The 16,300-nt window shown below is 46.3% G+C and overlaps 1 protein-coding gene across 1 annotated transcript in view; it reads right to left on the reverse strand.

Moving 5' to 3' along the window:
* OGFOD2 (2-oxoglutarate and iron dependent oxygenase domain containing 2) overlaps positions 1–16,300 on the reverse strand; it is a 178,746-nt gene that overhangs the window by 76,230 nt on the left and 86,216 nt on the right. The window contains exons 2-3 of the mRNA XM_086942936.1: positions 6,025–6,081; positions 1,066–1,176 (exon numbers count right to left, since the gene is read on the reverse strand). Coding sequence (XP_086799062.1) covers positions 1,066–1,176; positions 6,025–6,081 — 168 coding nt within the window. The remainder of the gene's footprint in view (positions 1–1,065; positions 1,177–6,024; positions 6,082–16,300) is intronic.

Here is a 16,300-nt window from a genome sequence, read left to right on the forward strand (position 1 = left end):
GGTGTGCTTTCATTTGGTACTCAAGGGATTATAATTGGTAAAACAAATAGTTTAATTCGCTCTCTGAAGTCTTAGCCTGAAGACTGCTCGCCATTGCTACCCCTAGGATAGCTTTCTATAAGGTTGACTTTACAACCACCAACAATAAGGGTCGATTAGTCTGGTGCAATGTGCCCACTAGAACTAGTGGACATCATATGCCAGGCTAACTTCTCACAGGCAGAAGTTGTTTCAAGACTTTGCTACTGTTTCAATGTATATCTGAATAGTAGTCCACTCAATTTCAGTAACTTGCAAGCTGTTCAACAGAGGGCAATCTGAAAAGTACCTCGATTAACCAGATTTGATGATCTGACAGAGCACAGTATAGTAGATTGGCTTCCGGTCAAAGATCATATTCATATCAGAGTGTTCACTCTTATTTGGAAATCTTTGCATAGACTATGCCTTAGATATATAAATAGCAACTTTCAAATTAAACACCATCCTAGGAAACTCCGTTCCGCATCACATCCTAAACTGACGGTCCACAGTTGGAAGTTGGTCAGGTATACAGAATAATGCTCAGTGGCTGGAGCAGGATTGTGGAATATTTTGGCTCCTAGCCTACAATGTATTAACTCAGTTTAAATGCCAAAGCAAAAGTATCATAAAGGCTAATTTACTTTGCTCAATTGCTGTCTTATAATTGGGTAACCATTTAGGCTGACTGGTGAGGTACTTTGAATCTAGTTTAATGAATGAACATGATGTAAACATTTTAACTTTTGAGTTAAAAATGGGTGCTTTGAAGTTGGTTTTCTGGCATATGCTTTACAAATGAGTGAAATGAAAGTAAAATGAACTAAGGATGTCAGCATGAATTCCACTTAAAGCAGTATTTGAACACTCTATCCCCTATTTACTCCACCCCTCAATGCATGCTTCCTGTTACTTCTCCTTTGGAGAGATGACATTTCATAGTGTGTACACCATAGATAACAAACAGTTCTTTGACTGCGAGACATACTACTAGACTTTGTACCACATCAAACAGTTTAGCAAAGGGCATGTTGTCTTTTTTACCTGTAAAACATATACTTGCGGGTGCAACGGTTTGTAAGATTGAGAAATGGCTAGTCTTCTTTCAAGAGATTGCTCGCCCAATCGCTTCCTTCGCTGGACTTCCTTTTCGATCTATAAAATATAGTGCATTTGTTCTTTAGCACAATAGAGCAGGATTCAGTGGTGATAAGAGGAAATTAGGCTTTTTGCCTGTTGCATCTCATTCAACAATGAGCCTCAGTTATTAACATGAACAGGCAAAGGACATTTTTCTTGCAACTCCCAGGGTAATTCAGTGTTTCAAATATCTTTACAGCACGTTTTCCATAAAAAAATTATTTTCCTTGTTTTCTAATTCAGGATCCAGGCATAATGAGAGCAGTGTCTACTTTTAGGCGCACCCCACCCCAGGCAACACTTCGATAAAAGACATGTATACACAAATGCATTGTCATGATTGAATTGTGGTCATTTTGTAAAGAGGGTGTATTTGATATTTTTTTTTTTATATTTAAACACAGAAAAGGGGAGTCAGGAGCACTACAGCACTATCCCCTGTATACAGAAATGCAGACGTATTGGGCGGATCCCAGCATGAGGAAGATATTCGATTTCCAGTATAGCAGGGCTGTACTTGGTAAACAAAATCTATGTATGTGTGCGAATGATTAAAACTGCTAGTGATAAAGGTAGACATTTTAATTGCTGGGAAAAAATGCATCAGGAGGGCAGCATATTCTCGATGGGTCACATGGATTTTGTGTATGAGCCTCTATCTAGAACGGGTGAAAAAAATGGGTGATCCGAATGTATGTGGTATAAAATATGGCACATGATTATTATCAGTGATAGATCCTATTGAAGGACATCATACTCAGTAATGATACTGTGGGTGGATTAAATGTGCAACGAAGGAAAGAGAAGAATATATGTGTTTATATATGTATCTATACTTTGTATATCCAGAGAAACGTATATCTCAGATCCTGCGACGAGTAACATGGATATAAAACCCTTAGTCGAGACTGGAGACATTGTACATAAACAAACACATATTAGGTAGTTCATTTAGAAGTGTCCTTACATTGTAAAATTGTAACTTGTTCGTTTCCCATAGAAAGTCAATGGTAACCCACGGCTGTGTTTAGACACTGCACATGTCTCCCGTGGGCCTCCTACATCCTAACCTTTGGTTGTCCTGAGTAGCCCCAGCGATTCCACAGGCCCCAGGCCAGCTTTTTAATTCTCACGTGGTTCTTATACCACTATTTTAGTATATGGCTTGTGAAGCCCCTAGGGCCTGAAGAATGTGAATACAGGGAAATTCCCACTCCCTCTAGGTGGGCGAGGTAGGTCTGGGAACCAATTAGGGTAAATTAGGTAACAATGTGAAAATAACAGTATACCCCCTTTTATTGCCATACATATAAGAGAGCAGGTGATTATATGTATGTGCAGATTTTCTTTAATGGATCAAATTAGGAATGTTGACACACACCTGGCAAGGGGGCTATGCGGCTTTACAACATTACTAGAGTTTTTTTCCAGTGACAACAGAGATGGCTGATTCATGGTTAATATTTGCCTTCGTAAAAAATAAGGGTTTAACAAGTTCCAATTTCTACTTTTATTTTCTTACAGGTTCTAAAAATAAAATGCAGAGGCGGGTCGGAGAGTCTTATGCCTCCTTATTAAATAGACTCCTTTAATATATAGGAGTAGGCAGGCAGTTTCTAACCCTTATGAAAACCGAGCGCCACATAGGGCAACATTGACTGGAACATTTAGGCAACATTACTCTTGGATGTAGAAACCATTAAGTTTCAGGATACATCCAGATTTGGATTTTTAACAATGACATGGATACCTGCTGAATAAAGAGAAATCTAGGGTCGATCCATAGTCCTTTTTAACTGGAAATCTGCACTTGTCCAGAAGAATTACTTATAGTAAGCTCCCAATTTCTATTTGGTTGAGCCCATCCAGGAGGTATTCACTTACCCGGTTGAGAGGAGGCACCTATAATGAAGCATACTCCTGCAGGACATCTTGTTAGGCCGAATGGAGAGGACTGACTAATAGATGGACCATCACATTCTTTGTGATGTGAAGTGAATGTGATTGGGAGAAATTGCAATGGCCAAATACAATTTTCTCATTCTCTCGGGGTGTGAAAGAATTTTGTACAGAAACCATAAGAAAAACATTGTACAAGAGGAACACAGTAGCCAACAATAAGCTTCAAAAATTTGTCAGACAAGATCCCTCTATTTGTATGAGACTATGTCACACCTGAGGAGTGAATACATATAGAGTTATAGATAACTATGATACATGTTTTTAAAGAACTATCGTCCGATGCTCTGCTTTACATATATGTTAACCCCATTAAGGTGCTAGATATTACTGATATTTCAGAAAAATGCTGTAAAAATTGAATTTAAAACAAATCTCAGCTCTCTGCAGAAAGGAAAGCAACTTGAAAAGCTTTGGAAGAAAACCTGACAGGTGGAAGGTAAGATCATATACAGATTTCTCTAATGATCTTGTACGAAATCTATTTTAACAGTCAGGAAAGCCAATTCTGGAAATATTTTATGTTCTCCCAAATCACACTAGGAGTTGTTTACATTTCTAGAGACCTTTCTTGAGTATTTAATGTCAAACACCATTCAGGGGGTCGAAGGACCGCAGCACTGCAGGAGAGGGGGCTAAGGGTGCTTTCATCTGATCTACCAGGGTCAGTCCTACTGTAGCTCTGCAAAACTGGGCCAGGTAAAACCCTTCAGCACTTGACTCTCGATGGTAGCGATAGCGAGCAGTGACAGGCAGGACCAGACAAGGAACACAAACCAGCCCTGCCAATTCAGCTGGATCGTGACTGGCAATTTTTTTCTAAAATAAATAAAAGCATACAGGAAAAATAACTGTCAGGGAGACAAGACAGATATTTTGCTTTCTGGCACCAACTTCCAAGTCTTCTACCACTGCCAAGTGAGATCTTTTCGTCACCTAGTCATATTTGTTCTACTTCTTTTATTCAATATCTAAAACACAGGGAAAACACATGGTAATGCAGCTATTAACAAGCCCACTACCATAAATATGAATTGTGAAAAATATAGTCCTAGTCTAGGACTAGAGCATCGTAAATTGTGCATTATACTGAAAAACGGATGGTCATCCATTTAAACCTAACTACATAAATACTTCTAAAGTTACATATAGTGCAAAATTGTGCCATATACTTTTATGGGTTTAGGAAATGTGATCATTTGACAGAAGCTTGAGTCCTTCTGAACTTGACTGGTTGAGCATAGACTTCCAAATTGAATTAAGATTCTTGCGTCTCATACGGACAACTTTCTATCAACTTGCACAACTATACTTGTAAAATTTGATGAAGTCTGTAAAGGTCAGATCTCTCCGCTCAACTGCTGACTACAAGCCCAGGATCGCACTGGGTTCAGTTGGAGCCAAACTGATAAAGGTAGCAGAGGCCACATTATGGAATGAGCTGCCCAAAAGTATTTGGGTGAGAGCTGAGCCCCATATTTTTAAGCACAAACTTAAAGTGCACTCCAAGCTACTGCCTGCCTAAATGCACCTCTTCAATATTTTTTACTATATTTTTCCATTTGCCCGTCTTGGGTAACTACATAATTAAATGAGTAGTAGCAGATTAAATATGTGTATAAACTTGAATATACTGGATGATTACATGAGCAGAGCAGTTTGTGTTAATTGTGCCAACTATTTAAATTTTATTGGGAACATTTGAAATAAACAGTGATTAAAATAATAAAGCAAGCAGGATGGCCTAATGAGTTCAAGTTGTGCAGGCCAATAGGTCAGATCCCTAGGAGGCAGGCTCAGTCTTACCTACTCAGGCGGGTGATTAATGGAGTTCCATTAAAATGGGTAAGAGTACACAACTCAGAAATGCAGTATGTAGAGCAGTATGAAAACAACTTGGTATTATTATTACTTACGTTCTTTAAATGTGTCAGTCTGTTTCTACATTTTGTATACTTACATAGAGCAAACAAACATATTAAAAAGATGTACCTACTTTAATTCTTGCTATACACCTTAATCCCGAAAACAAACTTTTAAAATGTGTAATATTGATAGAGCGCTTTGAGTGCATTGTAAGATAAATGATTGTATGTGTGTAAAATATTTCAGTAAAAAGTGGCCTCTCTAAATGCAGCGTCTCACAAGATGTTATATGAAGGTACATTACTAGGGGTGAGAGGAATTTACGTAGCTGCGCTACACAAAGCTCCGCGAAACGGTAAAAAATCTCTGCGAGCAAGCAAAAGTTCAGCGAACACGCGGAATTGCTTGTTCCGCATGTTCGCAATGCTTTTTCCCTGTTACCAAACACTGTTTGCATGCTCAGGGAGAAATATCTTGCGAACACGCATTTTGAAAGCGCTGACAATCAAAAATTCCGCAAAGCGCGAGTTTTTGGGCAATTCCGCGTCCTCCGCGAAACGCGAAATTACCCAAATTCCGCGAGCGGAACGGAATTTACCACCCAGGTCTATACATTACCCTAAATACAATCACTACATATTTTGTAAATATGTGTGTTCAGCTGTTTAGTAAACCAGGCAGAGTAATGGACAGCCAGCAAGGGTAATAAAATGATGAAAGCCTTACAGGAGACAAAGTTCCCTGAATTGTCATATGATTAGTTTTGACAGCTCATAATTTTCCATTGACCGTGCATCTGGTCCAGCTGGAGCAACTAAAGGGATACCATTTTAGTAATCCAATCTCAGTTAACAGTAGGTATTAATGCAACCAACAGAAATAATGATGTCATGATCCCTTTCTGCATCAATGTAGCTTCCTTTAGTGAATTCATGCAGAATAAAAAGCTTTATGCTTTTGTCATCAGCAAGAGGTGGAACACAACAATCTTTATCTTTATGTCTAGCTCTATTGAATAATTTGATAAAGATGACATACCTTTAAAAGTACGCTTTTTAAGTGCTCTTCCGTTCTGCATCCACGACTTTTTAAAACCTGTAAAGACACAAGTAATATAGTAGAAAATAATAGATAAATATGGCTTTTTATCAACATAAAAAGCTAAATGTACTCATTTTCATTACTATCTTTATTTTTATGTACAGAGTTTAAACCCACACCTGTATGTAGAAGCATTCTTGAAGCAGAAGAACAACTATTAACCAATGGTACAAACGTTAAAATGAAGTTAGACATAAATCAGGTACGGAATGAGTGTTACACTGAGCATGGAAGCTCTATAGACCAGGGGCATTCTCTGCCTCCACCAGACACTTGGAGGTTGGATGGGAAATATTTGGGGCAAAAAGCCAGTTCACCTTTCAGACCATAAATCGTACTTCCTCGATGTTTGAGGAGTTAGCTGGTTCTGTAAGTGCTTAGCGCCCAGTTCGGCCGTGCTTCATAAATGGCAGAAACTATCTGACCTGTACTCAGAATCTCACTGTAAGCTAATATAGATTTTACATAATCTTGCTGTAACAGACAATTTACTGTTGTACCTGATAGGTGACAGCACAGCATTGACAGCACAGCCAATGGAAGCACATGAGTTTAGACAAATATCAGGTCTCAAAGTAAAACTATTAGAAGTCTTCACAGGTCACAGTACCACTCCACAGGCACACAGGTGCATCCGAGGTGAGCTTGTCAGCTCGTTGGCTCGAGGGGGCCTTTTAAACACATAGGGGGAAGGAGCACGCTGCCTATCATCCCACAGTTAACCCCATTGCATTCTGGTAAATGCAGTACATTATTGAAATTTTTTATTTTAAAGCGGGTAATGGATTTGAAAAGTATTAGGATCTAATAACGGTCCGGTTAGACAGGAAGCTAGATCATCAATTTAGAGATGGGACGCTCCCTATAAAGCCATTTACTGCAAACTGGGAGGGTGCTAATGCTGGTAACTGCCCTTATTGCCCTGATCAGGAGGAGACCGTGCCACACGTGTTGTTTGCATGCCCGGCCTACGCTCAGACGCATTCAGTTTGGCTGGCACCCTTGTGCAGACTAATGGGGACTTCTTGTCACTGCACTGCTTTGAGGATACTAAGAACGGACTCTTCTGCATTGTATGCCAGTGCAACAGCAAAGTTTCTGGGGCTGATGTGGGCAAAAAGAAGATCAGTTATTACAAGATGATGTTTCTTTACTAGTTCTGAAACTGTGATTAGAATGTGCTGGTTTTATCAATTTGTATAATCTGTGCTACTTTCTTAAACCACCTATTTTAATTACATGTAATACTTAGTATACATCTTACGTGTGAAGTTATTTTAGTTTGTAACGTGATATGTTTTTATTAACACTGATTTGGATTTTAAAATCTTGTTGTCATTAATTGTATTTAATGGAAAAACTTTATGGCTTTGCTAAGGAATAACATCACAGGGGGCAACCCATGGTTCTTGGATGAGTTATTCGAGAAAAGAAAAAATCTTGGAAACTAGGAACAATAAGCATTGGCATAGCCAATAGGTCTCGCTTTTGGGACCTTATAAGTATTTAGGTATGCAGCACAATCCTTAGTGCAACAACACCAACTGTTGCATGGCTAAACACTTATAAGGTCCCAAAAGCGAGACCTATTGGCTATGCCAATGCTTGTTGCTTGTCCAGCCTATGTGCTTCCACAAGCTAAGTGGATCAAACCAATCTACAGTTAGTTGGAAACACTCAACTGCGAATCTGCTCTGTGTATATTAATATCGGATGCCAGACCCCTATTTGCCTGTGCTGTTGCTAAATGTTTAGGGCATATGTTGGTTATCAGGAGGAAAGCTCAAAAATAATAATGTACTATTTATTTTATCGCTGACAATTGGCAGCCACACAAATATCTGGTAATGTTTATTAATGTTCTCGTGATTGCAATATTAAGATGTAGCAATGAATGTTTGAAAACTGCAGTGTAGCCCTTCCGTGCTTAAGGTGTTATGCATTAGGACAGGGCGACACTAGGATGAGAAATAGGGACAAGGAACTCGGCATAACTTTGGGCCCAAAACGAGCAACCAAAACACAGAAGAAGTACATTGGGATTGCAAGAGACCAGAAGAGCGCGCAGGCACAGGCACGCGCGAAGGCCCAGTGTCTGATGGGAAGCAAAGTCCGTGGGGTAATGTGGAAACTGGGAGGCCCCAAAAGAATGTTGACTGTTCGCCTAGCAACGGTCAGTGCGCAGCGTGCGTTGCTATTGCAGGTAAGAGCAGCAGACGGTTATCTCTGCCCAAGGCAGAGCGATCTACGCCGGGAGCCTCGCACCGAGTTCCCGGTCCCGAGTCCCGACCCTGCCACCCGCCGCCCCGGAGCCCGAAACCCAGCACCCTGCCACCCCTCAGGATCGAGGCCGTTGGTCAGACAGAGATGGTTGTAGAGCAACAACAGCAGAAGCAACCGCAGGTGAAAGGAGCCCCCGAGAAGGCCGCCTGCAGGAGGGAGGCTGCAGGCAGCCATTGCAAGCACCCCCAGGCCTTCACTGTCAGAGCCCTCATGAATAATTTGGTGGTGAGTGACAAGCAGCATCCCCCAGCCCATCCATTGTTGTAACCATCAGCAATAGCAGTGGTGGGATAAAAGTGTGTAACAGCCCCCTCTGTATAAAGGGGTTAGAGTTGTGCATTTTTTTTGGAGTGATGTTGTGACAGAGAATTGAAGTTCAAATCTCCACTTCCTTTCTATCTCGTTCCTTCTCAATCCAGTTATTGTAACCATCAACGCCTGTTTCCTGGGTTAGAAATGGCGACTCCAGCCTATAATTAAACAAATATTTGCATTCAATGTGAGATTTACCTTTACAGGCTCACATTGAATCACTTTCCCTAGAATTTGGGTCCCAGTAAAAATCGTTAGCAAGTTTCTATTCAATGCAAGAAAATCATTCCGAGCAGCTGGCTGCAATAGAGAGGGGCGAGGGGGAATGAGGCAGCAGCGTGGTTAATGCGCAGGGGAGCGAGCGCGGTAGCGTGGTGAAAGCATATGGGGGTGAGCGCGGCAGCCTGGTGAACGCGCTATTTAGACAAGATGGTGTCGGACTGTCCACAGTCCGTATGGACACGCGCATGCTGTTTGCAATGGACAGATGGCGAGAGCAGCCAGCTTTGTCCATGCAGACACGCGCATGCAGGCGAGGGAGAATTGATTCGAAAAGGTGCTCTCCATGGCGAGCGTGGTGAACGCGCGAGGGGCGGGGGAGTGAATGTGGCAGTGTGGTGAACGCGTGAGGTGGGGTGAGCGCAGCATCGTGGTGAACGCGCTATTGAGACAAAATGGCGTCGGACTGTCCACAGTACGTATGGACACGCGCATGCTGTTTGCATTGGACAGATGGCAAGAGCAGCCATCTTTGTCCATGCAGACAGTGCATGCAAGCGAGGGAGAGTTGATTCCAAAAGGTGCTCTCAATGGCGAGAGCAGCGCATGCACTGCTTTCGTCAGGCGAGACCTAAAAATGAGAACTGACAGATACATAAGATTCCTCAAAAAGGTTAAAAAAGCAATACAAATCTAGCATCATGAACGCCAAAGTTTGAAGTCTTCTAGACAAAGTCCACAATTTCATGAACAAACCAAAATAACAGTTTAAAACTGTAAACAGCATTTACAAGTGCAACAGGTTTCAGCGCTTGCCTCACCCACTCTCCAAAGCCCGGGTAGAGCACCAGAGCACAGCTGGTGGGGATGGGTGGGGTTATAGAGAACAGCCAGTGTGGATGAGAAAGTACATTACATGGTGGAGGAAGAACACCTGTGGGGATGGAGCAAGAGCCGAAAGAGAAGGGAACAAAGAGTTCCAAAAGGAAGCCAGAGAAAGCTGAGCAAGGTGTGTGCAAAAACAGCAGAAAGGAGAAAGCACAGCAGAAAATGGAAAGGTGAGCACAGCAGGTTGGCCAAGGAAGCACAGTAGGGATGAGCAAAGACTGGGCAGCACACTATTTTATGCTCTACATAACATGCATTAATCTGCACTCCATATGAATTTATATATAAAGTGTGATTTTCAAGTTACAAATTGACCATAGTAAATGTAGGCCTCAGTTAAACGATTTACTCTGCTTGTGGTTGCTGTGTTTTTCTCTTTCTCTCGTTTCAAGAGTTACGCTGTAGCTGCCAACTTTCAATTAAAATGTATTCTCTTGTTTAAAGTATCTGTGTTAATATTTATCTTTGAGTGTTTCACAGAGAGCAAATAAGGAATCTCCAATTCTTCACACCTGCACCAAGGACAGGCTGACTACAATGTAGCATCTGATGCGAGATATCTCTTGAAGGCCGCACTGAGAGAATACCATTGTGTGATGGGCCTCTGATATCGTGAAATGTTCCGTCCTGATTGGGTTTTCCTCCATGAGAATCATAGGGTGTGTTGCTTACTGTTGAAAATGTGTTTTAATTTTCTATTCCCGAGCTAGTTCAATTCAGATACCCCTTTCCACTCTCTGGGGACTAGACACTTCTCTGCTCAAAGACTTAAACTCCCATGCAAATCCATGTTCACTTACCTGACTGAATCTTCATTTGATTCTGCCTTTTAGAGGCTTAACTTGCCAACACCTACCTTTTTTTTTCACAACCGTATTTATTGAGAGTTCAAGCATGATTTGGTACAGCCCTCCACAGTCAGGAGGAGACTGACAACCGACAAATAGAAAGCATAGCAATGAACCCAGAATTTTAGATAACATACCCTAATCCCCTCCCCAAAAACGCCCTACAACACCCCCCTCAACTACCCACCCCTTATCCCACCCTAACCCAGTGCACGTGTTCACAGTGTAGCAGTAGGAGACGGAAAGCAAAGGTGGCGTCAGCCAGCTGCCTAAGGTGTGGGGTCCGCATCAGGGGGCAGCACATCATCTACAGCAGCCGGGGGATCGAGGGCCAGACCCCTGTAGTCCGCCCATCGTTTCCAAATTTTATAGTGTTTCCGGGGACACCCTCTGGCTTCAAAAACAGGTAGTTCCAGGCCCATAAGAAAGTCCAGACCCGCTTTCCATGCACTGAGGGGGAGGGGGGGGGGGGGGGGGGGCACGCTCGCTCTTCCAGGCCTGGGCCAGGTCTCGCTTGGCCACCACTAATCCCAATAGCAGCAAATGACGTTTATAGACGTTGCCCCCAACATTCTCCAGTACATGAAGGAGACCCAGTCTTGGGGTACGGGGCAGGTCCCACCCCAACACCTCCAATAGGCAGCTCCAAACCCCCGCCCAAAATCTGGTCAGCCTTCCACAGGACCACACTGTATGGAGAAGCGTCCCTCTTTCAACACCGCACCTCAGACACTCCGGAGCGGCAATACGAACCGCCCGCCACAGCCGCTCCCTAGTATAATAAGCCCTGTGAAGGTATTTGAACTGAATGAATCTAAGACGGACGGCTATAGCAGCACCCCGGGGGGATTCAAGGGCCTCGCGCCAGTCATCATCATCCAAGGGGCCAACATCATTCTCCCAGGAGGCCTTCAATGTTGAGAGAGAAGGGGAACAGTGCGTTACCAAGGAGCGGTATATCTGAGAGACCTTCTTGTCGCCTAGGTCGCCCATGAACAGTTTTGCCTCGATGGGACTGAAGTCGGGGAGTTGCTCCAAGTATACCAGGCTAGGGCCGAGGGCATGGCGGAACTGAAGGTACCGAAAGAATTGGGACTTAGGCATATTGAATTCAGAGCTAAGGTCTTGAAAGGATTTAAGTGTAGTTCCAGCGAGAACGTGGCCGAGGGACGAAATCCCAATCGTGTCCCAGCCGCCAAACCCGGACAGGGAAGCCAGCGCCGGAAGTAGGCCATTATGCCACAACGGCGTCTCGGCCGTCAGCCTGCCCCACCACCCCATACGATGCAAAGCCTGCCGCCAGACCGCAAAGACCACCTGAGTGACCCTCGGCAACACCCTCCTCCGTCTGGCCGAGTATAGCAACGTGTGAAGTGTGGCACCACCCATCAATAAATGTTCCAGAGCATATGCCGGATCACTACGGTCCCCATACCACCACTCGTTGAGCACCAGGAGATGAGAGGCCTGGTAATATGACAATATATCTGCGGACGCCAAGCCGCCACAGTATGTAGAGAGAAAGCAAGTACGTAGCGCCACCCTAGAGGCACCTCCGGCCCACAGGAACCTACCTAGCACCGAGTTGACACTACGGAACCATAGCGGGTCGATTCTGTGTGGATGATTCTGCAGTTGGTAGAGGAGGCGAGGCAGGGCCACCATTTTGAAAATGGCCGACCGACCATAGATATTAAGGGGGATACGCGTCCAGGCCTTAACGTCCATCTGGACCCTGTCCCACACCGGCTGGATATTTCGATCCCACGCCACCGTGGCCGAGGCCGAGAGAAAGACACCCAAGTATTTCATGCCATCTACCGCCACCTGAAGGGACGCAGCCCACGGGTAGCGCACTGAGTCACTCCCCAATACCCACAGAGTTGACTTGCGCGGGTTAAGAAAGAGTCCCGACGCCTGACCAAACTCATGCATTATCTCAAGAACGCGAGGGCCCGTACGATGCAGATCGGTCATAAAGAAGAGCACGTCGTCGGCATATAGAGCTATACGGTCCGAGTGGTCCAACCCCACACAAAGCCCCGATAGAGCGCGTCCTGGCGCACCCGGGCGGCCATGGGTTCCATAGCCAACGCGAAAAGGTACGGGGAGAGGGGGCATCCCTGCCGAGTGCCCCTGGCCACAGGAAATCGCGCGGAGATCGCTCACGAAACGCGCACCGAGGCGGTGATATCAGTATGTTAATGTTAATGTAATGTAATGTTAATGTAAGCCACACTTTTAGAGCGCACGGCTACCCCAAAGGGTGTCCCGGCGCTTTAGCAAAGAGGCCCCTAAAAACAGAGAAAACCAAGGCAGACACACTACAGTAATCGCGGGTTACTTGGTGAAGAGCAGGGTCTTCAACTCCTTCCTGAAAGCCAAGAGGTTGTTTGCTTTCCGAAGGGAAAGTGGGAGTTCGTTCCACAGACAAGCTGTCACGTGTTGGAAGGAGCGACCTCCCATCCGGACACGTTTGACCAAAGGCACCTCCATTTTGGCCAGTTCCGCTGACCGCAAAGACCTCCGTGGCACATAAAAAGCAGTACGCTTCCTCAAATAATGAGGACCAATCGCATGGAGAGCTTTAAACGCCAAGGTGAGGAGTTTAAATCTAATTCTCCCGGCGATAGGCAGCCAGTGAAGCCTGGCTAAGAGCGTTGAGGCGCTGGCTCTCCTAGGCAGGCCATAGATGGCTCTGGCCGCCGAGTTCTGTACAATCTGCAGCCTGGATAGCAGATATTTAGGTAGGCCCGCAAAGAGCGCATTTGCATAGTCCAGGCGTGATCCCACCAGCGCCTGAACTACGTTCCTACGGTGCTGCAGTGAAAGCAGGGGAAGAAATTTCCTAAGCATCCTAAGGATGCTGAAACATTTCCCTGCTAATCCCAGGATGTGAGGACGAAAAGAGAGGTCCTCGTCAAACACCACTCCGAGGTTTTTTACTAGAGCAGATGGTGTCTCTGGGGGGAACATGTCCTGGGGCCACCATGTCTTCCAGCCCGGGTCTGGGGCACAGCCGAAGAAGAGCAGCTCAGACTTGTCTGAGTTGCATTTCAGGCTGTGCCGCTGAAACCACGCAAAGACTGCGCTCAGACAGTCCTTAATTCTGCCGCCGTTGAAGACCTCTCCCTTCCTGCTGGTGAACAGGAGCTGGGTGTCATCAGCGTATGAGATGACCCGGGCCCCAAACGCCTCCGCTACCTCCGCTAGAGGGGCCATGTATATGTTGAAAATGGTGGGGCTCAAGATAGATCCTTGAGGCACCCCCACCTCCAGCGAAGGCATTTCGGCCGAGAACGGCGGAGCCCAGATCACCTGTCGGCGGTCGGCAAGAAAGGATTGAAACCAGTCCAGCACCGTCCCTCGCAGCCCAATCTCCCTGAGTCTTGAGAGAAGGCCTGCGTGTGGGACGGTGTCGAACGCCGCCGATAGGTCCAACATGACTAACATCGCCTTTCCCCCTTGATCGAGTGTCTCCCTGATGGCGTCAGTAACCTCAACCAGAGCGGTCTCCGTGCTATAGTTTGCACGAAAGCCGGACTGAGAGTCATGCAGCAGATTGTTGTTCTCAATAAAGGTGGATAGAGTATGCTGAACATGTTTCTCCACCACCTTCGCCAGAGCAGGGAGGAGGGAGATCGGACGGTAGTTAGCCCATTGCAGGGGGTCAAGCAGAGGCTTCTTAATCAGCGGCAGAATGAGTGCATGTTTCCACTGACGTGGGACCACCCCCGAGCTCAAAGATAGATTCAGCAGGGGGTTCAGCAGGCTATTCAGCGCTGAGGCCACCCTGCCCAGGCATTTCGCCGGGCAGGCATCCAGTGGTGAGCCAGATTTCAGCCGAGATAGCAGCTCCAGCGAAGTTTCGCAGGACAGCTGGGGAAAGACAGATAGTGTGGGCCCTGAGTTAGCCAGAGAGGGATCTAAAAAGGTCGGCTTACCCTCTAAAGCGGCGTCGGCCATGCGGGAGTCCACAGAAGGAAAGGTATCCTGAATCTTTAGAATTTTGGTCACAAAGAAGTCGGCCAGCTGTTTGATCCATTCCTCCGTGTGAGAGTGGACGGGGGTCCCTGCAGCTGGATTAATAAACTCCTTCACAATTCTAAGAGTTCCCGGCTGGTATTATCGGCTTTGTCGATTCTCTGTTCAAGATAGCTCTTTTTAGCTGCGGCAATCTGTTTGTAGTATGCCTTTATCGCGTCGCGGTATTTCGTTTTTTCCACAAGGTCATAGTTGCGCCGCCAGCGCCTTTCCAACTTCTTACAATCTTGTCGCATTATGCGTAGAGTGGAGGAGAACCAAGGAGCAGAGTTAAGGTCAGGGGCTGTTCTAGCAGCCCTCAAAGGGGCCAGCTCCTCAAATCTTGCCTGCATCCAGTTCTGGACCAGGATGAGATCGGCTTCCAGAGCCCCGGTCAGTTGACACGGGTATTGGCCAAGAGCATCAGAGAGCATATCTGCTGTCACTAGATGGAAAGCTCTGGACTGCCGGAGCCCGGGCTTCGGAGCCCTTTGGCAAGGCTTAGAGTTAAGCGTTAAGGCAATAAAGCAACTTAACATATGAGATGAAAATCGGACCCAGGTTTAGTAGCGGCAGAAGGGCAAAGAGATAAGTCCAGCTGACCGAATCAAAAGCACTATCGATGTCAGCCAACAACAGTGCCGCTTGGTCCCCGGTCTCCTCGATCGCATCCAGCGCGGCCTGAGCCCGCCGAATGTTGTGCCGTGTCGCCCGGTGTGGCATAAAACCCGCCTGATCCGGGTGGACAAGGGCTGAGATGTGCGGAAGTAGGCGGTTCGCGAGCGCCTTGGCCAGGAGCTTGGCCTCAAAATTAATGAGGGATATGGGACGGTACGATTCATGACGATCAGGGGGTCTGCCCGGTTTTTGAAAAACCACAATTTCGGCATGACGCCAGTCCGGGGGGAGGCTACCATGCTCCCGCGCCAGCTCCAACGCCCGCCTGTAGTGTGGCCCAAGCTGTAGGTGATATTTCCGATAGAATTCACTGGGGAACCCACTCGGCCCCGGTGCTTTACCCACATTAAGCTGACCCAGTGCGTCGCCCAGTTCCTCCGCCGTAAGGGGGAGGTCCAAAGCATCGCGCACGTCATCGGAGACCGCACTTGGGTGTACCGCCGCGAGGTATCCCTCAATGCCATCAGAGGAAAGACTTTCCCGAGGGGCATACTGACGCTCATAATAGCGCGTAAAGCTCGCCGCGAGGACCACAGGGTCCGTAATAGCCACCCCCGCGTCATCAACAAGCCCTGGCAAAATGAGTGGTTGCAGAGTCTGCTGACAAAGCCTGTGGAGCATGGTACAGGACTTGTCACCCCACTGATATACCCTACTACGCGTGGCCAGCCACGCCTGGCGAGCCTCATCCAGCAGGACCGAGGAGTAAGACTGCTGCGCTTGTAAGAGCAGCCGCAGTGTCACATCGTCGGCCGCCTCCCTATGTCGTGCCTCCAGCACCTCCACCCGCGTCGCAGCCGTAACGATACTGTCCTGTCGAGCCCGACGCGCGGAGGCGCACCAGGCTATATCCATACTTCTCAAGGTGGGCTTCATAGCCTCCCATACCGTCACCGCGTCCACTCCAACCGTAAGGTTGTCCTGCCAGTAGCGGGCAATCGCCCCGCGCAGATGCTGGGAAT

The sequence above is a fragment of the Lissotriton vulgaris genome, chromosome 11 (assembly GCF_964263255.1).
Source record: "Lissotriton vulgaris chromosome 11, aLisVul1.2, whole genome shotgun sequence".
NCBI lineage: Eukaryota > Metazoa > Chordata > Amphibia > Caudata > Salamandridae > Lissotriton > Lissotriton vulgaris.